Source organism: Schistocerca piceifrons, chromosome 10, assembly GCF_021461385.2.
Source record: "Schistocerca piceifrons isolate TAMUIC-IGC-003096 chromosome 10, iqSchPice1.1, whole genome shotgun sequence".
Taxonomy (NCBI): domain Eukaryota; kingdom Metazoa; phylum Arthropoda; class Insecta; order Orthoptera; family Acrididae; genus Schistocerca; species Schistocerca piceifrons.
In genome coordinates, this window is record NC_060147.1 from 104,339,014 (window position 1) to 104,353,884 (window position 14,871).

Here is a 14,871-nt window from a genome sequence, read left to right on the forward strand (position 1 = left end):
TGAACCGAACATGAAACAATACAGTACTGGTACTCCAAGAAAATTTGTCTGAATCTGGACATACGTGAACGTGCACTTTAATCCGAATTACGCATTTTAATATGGTTCATGAAATTCTGATGCTCTTGGAGTATCCTCTAATGTCTTTTTTCTTTTATGACGTAATGTAAGATCTTTTAAAGTTTTATACGTACAAACATACGGGCTTCCCACGTCATCATAACTGCGCAAGTGCGGTGACGCCTGATATCTGGCAACTGCTGAAACGAACCTATTTCTAACAAGTTGCGAGAAAATATTGCAAATGGTTGTTTGGAAACCATTAGTTTCAAAGTAAATTTCCTTTAACGCAGGATGAACTATGTGTGAGAATGTACAATGAATTTCTTAAATCACAGAGCATTTGAATGTAATTTAAAAATCAACTCTTTGAGGACGACCTTTTTGAAAAATTTCGAGTCTAGAAGATCAGACATAAATGTCGTTTTTACTGGCACATTTGTGTGATGTATCTTAAAGTGTAATGTGCCCATAAAAGATGAACATTATATGTGAAAGCTTAGCTTCTTTTGCAGCTTATTAATCTTTGAGACCAATATTATATGTGAAAGCTTTGTTTTTCTTGTAGCAAAACTGTGTGTATTTTAAACGATTTACTTTCCCTATTTGTGTGTACACGCTACTTAACAGCGATATTGCTATTGGCTGACTACATCACGAAAATTTGCAGTGTACATGTTGCTGCACATCAAAGATCTTTCCAAAACATGTTTTATTATTTTTATTGAGTTAAGTTTTTTAATGGCCGGGAAATTGTACGCTGGTATATAAAACCATAACCATACAAAGGATTGATAAGTTTTACAGTTCCAAGGAAAAGTATACAGTCACTTAACACGGAAAAAGTATATTTTCATCCGGGAGAAAGTGTATTTTTAACCGGGAAATATTCAGGAATTTTTTTTTTCTTGTCCATGTACACACCCTGCAGAAGCACTGTATTCTGCATCCTGTAACACACCTGCAGGCAAACTGTCCGTTGCACGTACTTGCTTCTAAGACAGATGTGTCGTCCACTTTAGTGCATACACTCAGTCTTGTTAGCAATCTGCAGAGAAAATTTCATGGAGAATATGACCACCAGAGAATGAGATAGCTATATCTTGTCTAGTAGTGGGATAGTGTTGCCATTAAAGTCATGAACAGCCCTAGTTCAGTAGGAAATAACATATTTTTTCAAAGAGGATGTTCAGTTAATTTTCCTAGATTTTTTTAACAATATATTGCATAATGCTTCATTGTCCATGTGCTATCCCTCCCCGCACCTCCACTCTCCAAACATAGAACTCTGGACTGTTGATCTTATGTTTTGTTATCATCACTCTGAGAGATTCTGCTTAGTATCACCAGAGTCTGGAAGTTTTTATATTGGCTATTGACAAGGTATCAGTTGACTAATCCAGAGAGATGGGAATTAGTCTTGATAAAAGCAACATACTCATAAGAAAAATGGGCACTCCTGTCCATTTGGTGCCACATAACTGTCACAAATTTGCTTCTGCAGGATTCTGTCAGTTCGTGAAGGTACATGCTCTATTTAAATCACTCATGTAGATTTTACAAGGTAAGTTTGTTTTCCACAGGTTGTGCGTAACATGCCGGCCATGGTGCAGTCCAAGCAGCCGACAATCGCAATCATCACTGCACAGTACTGTGAGAAGTTGGCAGTGGACTCCATGCTAGATAACCGGGAAACCTTTGTACGGTACACAACAGTCGGTACGTGAGTAATATATCGTACATTGATGAAAATATTTATGAAATAATAATTTTAATTTTAATTGTGTAATAGATATGTCACCAGGAGAAACAAAACTGGCATTCTGTGCATCGGAGCGTGGAATGTCAGATCCCGAAATTGGGCAGGTAGGTTATAAAATTTGAAAAGGGATATGGGTAGGTTAAAGTTATAGTGAGAATTTGTGAAGTTGATGGCAGGAGGAACAAGACTTCTGATCAGGTGAATGCAGGGTTATAAATACAAAATCAAATAACGGTAATGCAGGAGTTGGTTCAATAATGAATAAAAAAAATAGGAGCGCGGATAAGCTACTATGAACAGCATAATGAACCCATTATTGTAGCCAAGATAGACATGAAGCCCACACCTACCATAGTAGTACAAGTTTGTATGCCAACTAGCTCCACAGATTATAAAGAGATATATTTCTATATATGATGGGATAAAAGAAATTATTTAGGTACTTAAGGGAGACGAAAATTTAGTAGTCATGGGGCACTGGCATGTGATTGTAGGAAAAGAAAGAGAAGGAAAAGTAAGGAATGAAAGGAGAAGCCACCTGGTAGAATTTTACACAGAGCATAACACTTTAAGAATCATGAACGAAGGTTGCATACATGGAAGAGACCTGCAGACACTGGAAGGTTTCAGAGATTTAAGAACCAGATTTTAAATTGTAAGACCTTTCCAGGGGCAAATGTGGACTCAGACCACAATTTATTGGTTATGAACTGTAGATTGAAACTGAAGAAACTGCAAAAAGGTAGGAACTTAGGGAGATGAGACCTGGATAAACTGAAAGAACCAGATGTTGTAGAAAGTTTCAGAGAGAGTATTAGGGAGGGAGTGACAAGAACAGGGGGAAGAAATACGTGTAGAGGAAGAATGGGTAGCTTTAAAGGATGAAATAGTGAAGGCAGCAGAGCATCATGCGGGTAAAAAGAAGAGGGCTAGTAGAAATCCTTAGGTAACTGAAGAGAGATTGAATTTAATTGATGAAAGGAGAAAATATAAAAATGCAATAAATGAACCAGACGAAAAAGAGTACAAACATCTCGACAATGAGAATGACAGGAGGTGCAAAACGGCTTAGCAGGAATGGCTAGAGGTTAAATGTAAGGATGTAAAAGCATGTATCACTAGGGGTAAGATAGATATTTCCTGCAGGAAAATTAAAGGGACCTTTGGGTCAAAGAGAACCACCTGTTTGGATATCAAGAGCTCAGATGGAAAACCTGTCCTAAGCAAAGAAGGGAAAGCATAAAGTTGGAAGGAATATAAAGAGGGTCTATACAAGGGTGATGTACTTGAGGGCAATGTTATAGAAATGGAAGAGGAAGTAGATGAAGATGAAATGGGAGATATGTAACTGTGTGAAGAATTTGTGAACACTGAAAGACCTAAGTCAAAATAAGGCCCTCGGTGTAGACAACATTCCATTAGAACTACTGGTAACCTTGTGAGATCCAGTCATCTGGTGACCAAGATGTATGAGACAGGCAAAATACCCTCAGACTTCAAGAAGAAAATAATAATTCCAATCCCAAAGAAAGCAGGTGTTGACATGTGTGAAAATTACTGAACTTTCAGGTTAATAAGTCACAGTTGCAAAATACCAACAAATTATTTACAGACAAATGGAAAAACTGGTAGAAGCTGACCTTGGGGGAGACCACTTTGGAAATATTAGAACAAGCGAGGCAATACTGACCCTAAGACTTCTCTTAGAAGATAGACTAAGGAAAGGCAAACGTACATTTCTAGCATTTGTAGGCTTAGAGAAAGCTTTTGACAATGTTGGCTGGAATGCTCTCTTTCAAATTCTGAAGGTGGCAGGAGTAAAATACAGGGAGCGAAAGGCTATTTACAATTTGTACAGAAACCAGATGGCAGTTATAAGAGTCAAGGGAAGCAGTGGTTGGGAAGGGAGTGAGATAGGGTTGTAGCCTATCCCCAATGTTATTCAATCAGTATATTGAGCAAGCAGTAAAGGAAACAAAAGAAAAAATTGGAGTAGGAATTAAAGTCCATGGAGAAGAAATAGAAAATTTGAGGTTTGCCAATGACTTTGTAATTCTGTCAGACAGCAAAAGACATGGAAGAGCAGCTGAATGGAATGAACAGTGTCTTGAAAGGATGATGTAAGACGAACATCAACAATAGAAAAATGAGGATAATGGAAAGTAGTCGATAATTCATCAGTTGATGCTGTGGGAATTAGATTAGGAAATGACACTTAAAGTAGTAAACGAGTTTCATTGTTTAGGGAGCAAAAGAACTGATGATGGTTAGAGTAGAGGATATAAAATGTAGACTGGCAACGTGCAAGGAAAGTGTTTCTGGTGAAGAGAAATTTGTTAACATCGATAATAAAGTATCTCAATCAACAGTTTAGACAAGAGAAGAATAGAAGTTTTTGAAATGTATTGCTACAGAAGAATGCTCAAGATTAGATGGGTAGATCATGTAACTAATGAGGAGGTACTGAGTAGAGTTGGGGAGAAGAGGAATTTGTGGCACAACTTGACAAGAAGAAGGAATCAGTTGGTAGGACACATTCTAAGGCATCAAGGGGTCACCAATTTAGTACTGGAGGGAAGCATAGAGGGTAAAAATCATAGAGGAAGACAAAGAGATGAATACGCCCAGCGTATTCAGAAGGATGTAAGTTGCAGTAGTTATTCGGAGATGAAGAGGCCTGCACAGGATAGAGTAGCATGGAGAGCTGCATCAAACCAGTCTCTGGACTGAAGACCACAACAACAACAGATGGTTTCATATTGTTCTTCCCAATTGTTTCATTAATGACAGTGTACCTCCATGTCTGAAAGAACAAGTGTTATTGACAATCTACAGCTGCATGAAATAATTTGAAATTTATTCACTGACTGCAAATTTTTTTACATGCACAGACAGCAGAATCGGCTGAGGCAATCTCTCACAGTAAATGGGAAATCCTTGGTAGAGCCACACTCTGGCACTAATTTTCGCAAGTCATTGATAGGTAGTACGTCTATACCTAATACAGTCGACATCAAAGAATTCACAATCGGCAAATAAATTTCAAATTGTCCATTAGCGACTACCGTAAATAAAAAAAATCTTAAACGAAATTTAAAAATGGTAACAGAGTATGGCTTTGGCTCAAAAGCATCTGATGGTCCTAGAGCAGTGCTGACAGTAGTTAGTCACATCATTAGCTCTGGGGATCAGCAGTTCATGCATTATAAGCTAAAAGGGAAACACGGAAAATAAAAAGCCAAATTAAAGGATAATTCTCACACACAGTTCTAGTTTTGTAAACGACTTGAGAAACACAACAGTAATAGCGCTTCACAGACCAGTAAAAAACAAATTGCTTAATAATAAAGAATTCAAAAAGAGGGTAAATAAAGTAACTAGGTGTGTGTGTAAATGTGAGAGAGAATTCGATCTCTAATGTTGTTCTGCAGTCCTTTGTTACTGATGTTGTTGCAAGCATAATCCAGGATGCTACCTGTCTCAAATACCTGCTACACGTACACTGTGTTCAAAAGCATCCGAACACCTGGCTGAAAATGACTTAAAAGTTCATGGCGCCCTGTATCGGTAATGCTGGAATTCAGTATGGTGTTGGCCCACCCTTAGGCTTGATAAGAGCTTCCACTCTCGCAGGCATACCTTCACTCAGGTGCTGAAAGGTTTCTTGAGGAATGGCAGCCCATTCGTCATGGAGTGCTACACTGAGGAGAGGTATTGATGTCGGTCGGTGAGACCTGGCATGAAGTCGGTGTTCCAAAACATCCCAGAGGTATTCTATAGGATTCGCATCAGGACTCTGTTCAGGCCAGTCAGCACAGGGATGTTATTGTTGTGTAACCATTCCGCCACAGGCCGTACATTATGAACAGGTGCTCGATCATGTTGAAAGATTCAATTGACATCCCTGAATTGCTCTTCAATTGTGGGAAGTAAGGCAGTGCTTAAAATATCAGTGTAGGCCTGCGCTGTGATAGTGCCAAGCAAAGCATCAAGGGGTGCAAGTCCCCTCCATGAAAAGCACGACCACACCATAACACCACTGCCTCCGAATTTTACTGTTGGCACTACACATGCTGGCAGATGATGTTCACCAGGCATTCGCCATACCCACACCCTGCCATCAGATCGCCACATTGTGTACTGTGACTCATCACTCCACAAAACTTTTTTTCACGGTTCAGTTGTCCAATGTTTACGCTCTTTACACCAAGCGAGGCATTGTTTGGCATTTATCTGCGGGATGTGTGGCTTATGAGCGGCCGCTCGACCGTGAAATCCAAGTTTCCTCACCTCCCGCCTAACTGTCATAGTACTTACAGTGAATCCTGATGCAGTTTGGAATTTGTGATGGTCTGGACAGATCTCTGCCTATTACACATCAGTCGACAGATGAGGTCGACCTGTACACTTTTGTGCTATACGTGTCCCTTCACGTTTCCACTTCACAACCACATCGGAAACACAGGACATAGGGATGTTTAGGAGTGTGGAAGTCTCATGTACACACGTATGACACAAGTGAACCCCATCGCCTGACCATGTGCGAAGTCCGTGAGATCTTCAGAGCACCTCATTCTGCTCTCTCACAATGTCTAATGACTACTGAGATCGCTGATATGGAGTACCTGGCAGAAGGTGGCAACACAGTGCACCTAATATGAAAAAGTATGTTTTTGGGGGTGTCCGGATACTTTAAATCACATAGTGTATTTATATCAGGTTTATGTTTGAAGCCACATGGTTTTCTTCAGAATTCTGTGGACAGTAGTTTAGATAGTTGTCGAGCATACTGTGATCGTATAACCTTTTGTCAACTACGGCATCAATTGTCGGATGTCTATATTTCTGAGCAGTTTTCCTGCACTCCCCAAATTAACTGATGGCAATAAAGGAGACAACGACCTTGCAATAATTTTGCCTTTGTGCATCTCGCATGGAATCCGTTGTCATTTGTCGGCCGTGCATTGGCCACACTTGGCTGAGCCACGGTCACATTCCCTGGCGTGAAAACCCACGTTACTGTCGATGTGGTGCCTACATGACAGTGGCCCACATCCTGCTAGACAGCCCAAATTTGACTGTTTTGCGTCAATGTCTTAACCTTCCCGACACATTTCCACTGGTGTTAGCAGGTGGTGCTGGAGTGGCTGACCTAGTTTCACATTTCTTCTGTGAATGTAGTTTCTATGCATCCCTGTGAGGTGGGGCACTCGGGTCTCATTGACTGCCTGAGGGGTCGGAGAGGCATACCTCGTCTGCTCTGGCCCACGGCTCGAGGTGGCTCTTGCCCGACTGTCTGGCCTGGCCCTTACCATTCCCACCTTTTTATTCTCCTTTTTCTTCTATGTCTGCCATTTTTAGTATTTCATGTTTTCTAAAATTTTATAACCTTGTCTCTGCTACTTGTTTTCTTGGCCCGGCTGATGGAGAGGTGGTGCTGGTGGGATGCATCTTCCACCATATACCGTGCTCCGGAGACCTCCAGCTGCATTCTGGGCAGAGTGGCTCACTCTCCTTATCCACTCTCACTCCCCTCCTACTTTTTCTTGATTTTCTCTGTCTTGTTGAATCTTGCTTACAGTTGGGCTTCCCAGGATTTGCCTTCTGTATCCTTCTTATCGGGGTTATTCCTGGTTCTATACATATAGAATGAAGGAACTGATGACCTTGCAGTTCAGTCCCTTTAACTCCAACAACCAAATGTGATAGTATAAAATGGCCTGTGCGGTAGTATCTTCCACTTTGAGGTCGGAGGTGACGATTTTTGAATGCTCAGAAGAAATTTGTAGAAGTAGAATAGGACCAAAATACTTTATATAATTTTTGGCATTCTTCTTCAGCATGCAGAGCTTTCTATGAATGTAAAAATTATGAAAAATAATCATTTCAGTTTGGTTGTATAGATTTATTACAATTGTTGTGATGAAACCCTCTAAAAGTTATTACATTGAAAGAAAGTGTGTGAAGAGAAAGAAAGGAAAAAAAGTAATAACAAAGTGATTGGGACTGCTGCATTGGAATTTGGTTCTTACTGGAAACATCTTTAACAGTTATTGACAAAACAGTTAAAATAAAGTAATTTGATTATGTATTAGTACATTTTTAAAAAAGCAAAAGATAATGAGGACACTAGGTTATACACATCACTATTTCCATTGCAACACTACTTGGTGAATTCATCTAGGCTGCTCATGTTGTTTCTTTTTACTGTTAACATTATTTTTCAGAATGCTGTTCCTGTATTGAAGGACCTGCTGTTAGTAATATCCCGTAAAATCCTGAATGCCAGAGAAATGTTCAGTAGTGAATCTATTTCTTAATAAGCAAAACACTAGGTCTCTTCTTGATCTGTATGCGACATGTTTTAAATGCAGGTACATTGGCGAAAGACCCCGTGACTGGCAAGTCGGTGAGCTTGAAGCGTTTTGGTAAGATGTCACTGACGCAACAATAGCAATTTTTGTTTGTGTGCTGTGGTGCTTGGCTGTGGTCGCTTTTTGTGTTGGTCCACAGGCACTTGGGACAGAAGAGAAAATAAAATACTGAGCTTTGCTGTGGTTTCTTTTTTTTGTGTTATTTGGCATAGTAGTACACTATGAATAGTTTCTGTGGAGAGCACTGGTTGTTGTATTTGTTGCAATTTAAGAGAAAGTCTGACAGTCAAAGTGTTGTTAATATTCTAGTTGTAAATTAAATGTTTATGAAAAGCTTTATTGACAATTCACATTTTCCTGCTACCTTCATTTTATAAAGTAATTACAGCGGTCCACTATTTTGGAAAATTGACATCATACATTTTGTAAGCAATTCGTTCAGTTTTGTGATGCACGAGGAGTTAGTGGTTCATATTTACTTACGTTGCAAATATTTGCTTCTGTTTATACACTGAAGGCCTGGACAACATTATTGCACTTATGTGTATTAGGACACCTGTGCCAAGGTTCGAGAGAGACTGATAATTGTCTTATTGGGTGATAGTCGAATCTAGAACTAGTTTTTTGGGATACACAAGTGCATGAAGCATGGTATAACTATTAGGGCCCGATTGCTGAACATGTTAGTAACCTCTGCTTCTCGTGTTCAAGTCATAATTTGGGTTTTAAATATCTCCACTGTTAACGGTGTACTCGTTCTGCATTTAGATTTGAGTGGCACCCGGATTACCTGAAAAAACTGAACTCATTAAATATATATTATGTACACAGATTTTTTGTTTTTTATTGGGTCTCATATGATTTATTTTATGTCTAAAGTACTAGTTCATAAATGAAACATAGAAAGCAGTAAAGCTACAGAAGGGAAGTCTTATTCTTGCCTGGCGTCAGTAGACCTACACACAAGACTTTATGAAAAAAGCTGCCAATCAGTCAATGGACAAAAGTGATTAACATATTATACACGTTTTTAATATCATTACCAGTTTCAACAGTATGTTGACCATCTTCAGAATGTGTTTGTCATAGGTAGAATGTGGTGAGTTAACTTACACTGCCTATGATGCGGAGGTACTAAAGTTGGTGAGTGTGTGGCTGAAACCATGAATGACAGGAATCTTATTATGTGATTGTGTGTAAAAGATGACATAGAAATTGTACATTTCAGAGCCTGAGATTGCTTCCTGTAGCAAGAAAACAAAGGGCTTTGGGAAGTGAACCTATGCATAGGGTGTAGTAGGGAAGTCATCCAGGATAAATTGAGAACAGGATTGGACTTTTTCCTCTTTTGCCAGAGTAAGGAACCTAGGGATCAAACTATAAGAGATGCGACATCATGGGTTTGTGCCTGTATACCGGTATGCTCCCATCAACTGCGTATTGTACAAATTGACATGGAGGGACAACAGTGAGAGATGCATGTGTGTGGGATATTTAAAAATACCACTATCAGTGGTTCTTCACAACATTGAGCCTACGTGAGTGTTAACTTCTTGTTTGTAGGCAATGAAATACAACGCTTATTTTAAAAGTAAAGGAAGTCTTGACCACAAGAACCATGCAGTTGCGCCACCACCCTCACTGGCATGCTATAGACCTTCCTAATCATTGAAGCAAGTACAATGTTTCGTGCAATTTTGAAATGTTTGGGGCTTCTGAAAATTCCAAACTATTGAAATTTATAGTCTGATAACTGAAGTTTATGGAAATTTGATGAAAGAGGCTTCAGTTTGAAAATGGTGCACCGTATTTAATGGTCGACAAATGAATATTCATGATGAAAAATGATCAGGTTGACCTTCAGTTGCGGCTGACAAATTCAAATAAAGGAATGAGGAAAAAGTTATCGCTGTCGATGACAGAGCTTGTGTTTTCCTAAAATTTCAGAATCATTTCATTATCAAATTGTTAGTGGTTATTTGAGCTGTAGAACAGAGTGTGGCAGGTGGGTTCCTCAATTTTTGACAGGTAGGCACAAAAAACAACCTGTGATAACGAGACATAACTTTTATGTGAAAGTCCAAAAACCAAGTGCCAATCGAAAGAATGGCACCATTCACAATCCCCAGCAAAGCCAAAAAACAAGGAACAAATTCTGAAATTCTGAGTACCAAACATCAGGCAGCTATCAGAGCCGTCACCAACCACATCGTGCTGTTCCAAACAAACCGTGTCGATTGTTGTCCTGTGGCATTGTACTTCATCGTGATAACACTCCCTTGCATACTGCTGCTTTGACAAAAGGTTTGCTTCAGCAGTTTTGGGATGCTTTTGAACATTTGCTTTATCGCCTGATCCTGGCCCAGAGCGATTGCTGTTTTTTTTATTTAATTTTTTTTTTCTCAAATTGAAGGATTTTTTGGGCAGAAAGTACTATGTAAGTAACAGCCAACTGCAAAGTGATGTTACTGTTCAACAATTTAGTGGCAACTTTTCATGGAGACAGCATAGCGAAGCTTTTGGAGCACTTTGACAAATGTTTGAATGTGAATTCCACTATGTAGTAAAATAGCTGAGATATCAAAGTATATGTTGTAAATTAAATTTTTTTTCATTTTCTTGAATAAGAATGTCTGGAGAAACGAACAATCTTAACTTTTAGAGTGACCTTGTATATTGTGAAGCTTTCCCTCGCGACTACGGGAGCACACTGAAAAGTTAAATAAAACAAATATTATTAACCATCTACATCTACAGCTACATATACTCTGCAAGTCACAATATGGTGCATTGTGGAGGGTACCCTGTACCACTGCTAATCATTCCCTATCCTGTTCCACATGCAAATAGTGTGGGAAAAATGGCTGTGTTTATGCCTCTGTATTAGCCCTAATTCTCACATCTTATCTGTGTGGTCCTTGTGCACAGCGCATGTTGGCAGCAGCAGCAGCAGCAGCAGCAGAATCATTTGGCAGTCAGTTTTAAATGCTGGTTCTCTAAATTTTCTCAGTAGTGTCCTTCGGAAAAAACGTAACCTTCCCTCCAGGGATACCCATTTGAGTTCCTGAAGAATCTCTGTAATGCTTACGTGTTGTTCGAACCATCCAGTAACAAATTAAGCAGTCCACCTCTGAATTGCTTCGATGTCTTCCTTCAATCCGATCTGGTATGTATCCCAAACATTACATCTGTATTCAAAAGTAGGTTGCACCAGTATCCAATATGCGGTCTCCTTTACAGATGAACCACATTTTTCTAAAATTCTGCCAATAAACAGAAGTTGACCATTCATCTTTCCTACTGCAGTTCTCACATGTTTGTGCCATTTTATATCACTTTGCAGCATCATACCCACATATTTAAAATGATGTGACTGTACTGAGCAGTACATTATCGATCCTGTATCCAATCATTACAGTTTTGTTTTCTCTACTAATCTGCAGTAACCAAAATTGTTGTGCATTTAGAGTTAGCTGCCATTAGTCACTCCAACTAGAAATTTTGTCTAAGTCTGCTTGTATCTTCCTACAATCACTCAACTTCAACGCACTTCGTGCTGGACGAGAGATTCGTGATAAATGCAAGCTAGGTAAGGGGCTAAAGCCATTGAGTACTCTTTGTAAAATTGAATTGGGGTTACATCTGATCCTGGTGACTTATTTGCTTTCAAGTCTTTCAGTTGTTTCTCTACATCAGGGGTGCTTATTACTAGTCATCCATACAGGAGTCTGTCCAATGATCAAATGATGGTATGTTTGTACAATTCTCCTGCATTCTCTCTTGAATGTAAAATTTAAAACTTCGACCTTTGTTTTGCTGTCTTCAACTATTACACCAGGCTGGTCAGCAAGGGACTGTATTGGATGCCTCTAGACCCACTGAGATTTTACATAGGACCAGAATTTTTTCGGGTGCTGTGCCAGATCTTTTACTCAGGTATGACGGTGGTAGTTGTATGCTTCGCGCATAAATCTTTTCACAGATGCATGAATCTCTACTAACCTTTGCTTGTTGTCATTTGTGCTTTTGAACCAGGAGTGCAATGGCCTCTGCTTCCTCAGCATCTCCTAATTTAATTATTAAACCATGGTGAGTGTTTTCCATCCTTTATCCACTTACTAGGCACATAACTCTCTAGATCGCAATTTACAATCGGCTTGAATTTTGCCCATAATCCCTCTACATCTATCTTCTGGGAACTAAGTGATTTCAATTCACTGTCTGAGATGCTAAAAACTGCTCATCTGTTCTCTCTAGCAGAGACACTCTCCTAGCCTTCTTGACTGAGTTAACTTTCATAACCATGGTTGCTGTAATGACATCATGATCATTGTGAATCTTCAAGCTTTCCCGGCGTTTATGTTGTAAATAGTCTTCACAGGTTTGCCTCCAGATCACGTTGTGCAAATTCCACAATATTTCCTCATAGCAACTGTCTGACATTTTCAGGTGATTCAACCTTGCTGGTGGGTAGGTACGATTGACGGTGTCCGCACATCGACACTGTTTCTAGAACACGCACGTGAAATGTGTGTTGGCGCGGAACTAGCACGTGCGCAATGATTTGCAGATAGATGGTGCCATACTCAAACTGAAAATCGCAGGGCGGCTCTCCTGCGGCTGTATGCTGCATTTACTAACAGTGCGGCCAGACGTTACTCAACAGAGACTGTACTAGACCAATGTTATGACAAACTGAAAATCGCAGGGCGGCTCTCCTGCGGCTGTATGCTGCATTTACTAACAGTGCGGCCAGACGTTACTCAACAGAGACTGTACTAGACCAATGTTATGACAGGTCTGTTATCGAAAAATATTGATTGTCGCGTCGTGATTTAATAGCAGCCAATGCAGCTGTGCGCAGTTGATATCCCGCATCCCTGTTGATGAAATTATCGGCTGTACGCATATGTATTGCTTCCTTAATGATGCAATCGCAGAATGATGATGCCGGGGATGAAATCATGTGATGTCCTGTATTCAGATAGTGTTCCGCAATTGCCGACTTTACCGGTTGACGAATGTTTCTACGACACTGATCTTCATTGCAGTGTTCTTGTACCTTTCGACACGTCTGGCCTATATATGCTGCCCCACATTGGCAAGGAATCTTGTACACACCACATTTCCTCAGGCCAAGATCATCCTTAACTGAACCCAACAAGTTTCTCAGTTTTGCAGATAGCTGAAAAACACACTTAATGCCATATCTTCAAAAGACTCTTCAGATTCTTGACGACATGGCACCAAAATATGGCAAAAAGGCCAAAGTGGTGGGTGTCTTCATATTTTCATTCTGCTCCATAGATTGAATTATCCTGGGCCTCAGAATAACCGTTTTGTCGGAACACTGTCTTCAAATGTTGTATTTCACTCGATAGGCTTTCAGGATCAGATACCACATGTGCTCCGTGAACTAACGTATGTAATGCACTACCACATTGTGCAGGATAATGGCAGCTTGTGGCCTGCAGATATAGATCTGTATGCGTCGTTGGCTTGCAGTAGGTGCCGAGTCCCAAGGTTCTATCTGCTTCTCTTCGTACCAAAACACCAAGTAAAGATAAAGTACCATCTTTTCCCATTTCCATTCCGAAGTTTATATTTGGATGGAGTGAATTCAGAAGCTGAAGAAGAAACATAGGTAGAGTATCAAGCCCATGTGGCCACACCACAAATGCATCATCCACATACCGCAGAAAACAAGAGGGTTTGAGAGTGACTGACTGTAGTGCTTTTTCTTCAATTGGCCACCACAGAAGACAGAGGGCTTCCAATGGTGACACTGTCTGCTTGTTCAAAATATTGGTCATGAAATAAGAAATATGTTGAAGGAAGCACGTGTTTAAATAATGCTACTATGTCCTCCTCAAACTTGCTGCTAATGAACTCCAAAGAGTTCTGCAAAGGCACCTTTGTAAATAAAGACACAACATCGAAACTTACGAAGAGATCCAACAATTGCAATCTAAGAGTTTTCAGGCGACTTATGAAATCTTTATCATTTTGGATATAATGGTGGCACTTGCCTATGAGAGGTCCCAATAGTGGCAACAAAATAAGTAGGTGCTCCTACGTTACTTACAATGGGACAGAGGGGCATCCTATTCTTATGGATCTTGGGTAGGCGTAGATTCTAGGAGGAACTGCAGCCTGTTGACGCAAACCCTTAGCGACTTGCGCTGGAATCGAGCTCTTCCTCATGAGTTCCAAAGTCTTTCTCTGAATCCTAACTGTCAGATCGCATTTTAATTTACTGTATGCAGGAACATCGAGCAGTTTTTATATCTTGCTGTTATATTCTGTGTGTGAGAGAAGCACAGTAGCATAGGTAAGATGATGATGTGTTGGTCTTTTCTCAATTCTATTGGAGCCTTTCTTTCAACTGAGGTGGTGTTAAAATTGGACCTCATAGGTGAAGCTTGAGTCAAGATGTGGCATGTGTCACTCCTAATCTTTTCGGCAGCATCCTTAGGAAGTTTAGAAACAGCCTGCTCTAAACAACTAATCGCATCTCAGATGGAATGGTCCCTGGTGTAGGTGCAAAATTCGGAGTATGGCACCATCCATCTGCATATCATTGCACATGTGTGATTTCCGTGCCTGCGCATTCTTCACGTACGTGTTCTAGAAACGGGGTGTCTATGTGCAGATTCCGTCAGTCGTACCTAGCCA

General features: G+C 40.1%; 1 protein-coding gene across 1 annotated transcript in view; it reads left to right on the forward strand.

Annotated features, from left to right (window-relative positions):
• LOC124718807 overlaps positions 1 to 14,871 on the forward strand; it is a 113,370-nt gene that overhangs the window by 49,180 nt on the left and 49,319 nt on the right. Inside the window, exons 6-7 of the mRNA XM_047244421.1 lie at positions 1,644 to 1,779; positions 8,197 to 8,250. Coding sequence (XP_047100377.1) covers positions 1,644 to 1,779; positions 8,197 to 8,250 — 190 coding nt within the window. The remainder of the gene's footprint in view (positions 1 to 1,643; positions 1,780 to 8,196; positions 8,251 to 14,871) is intronic.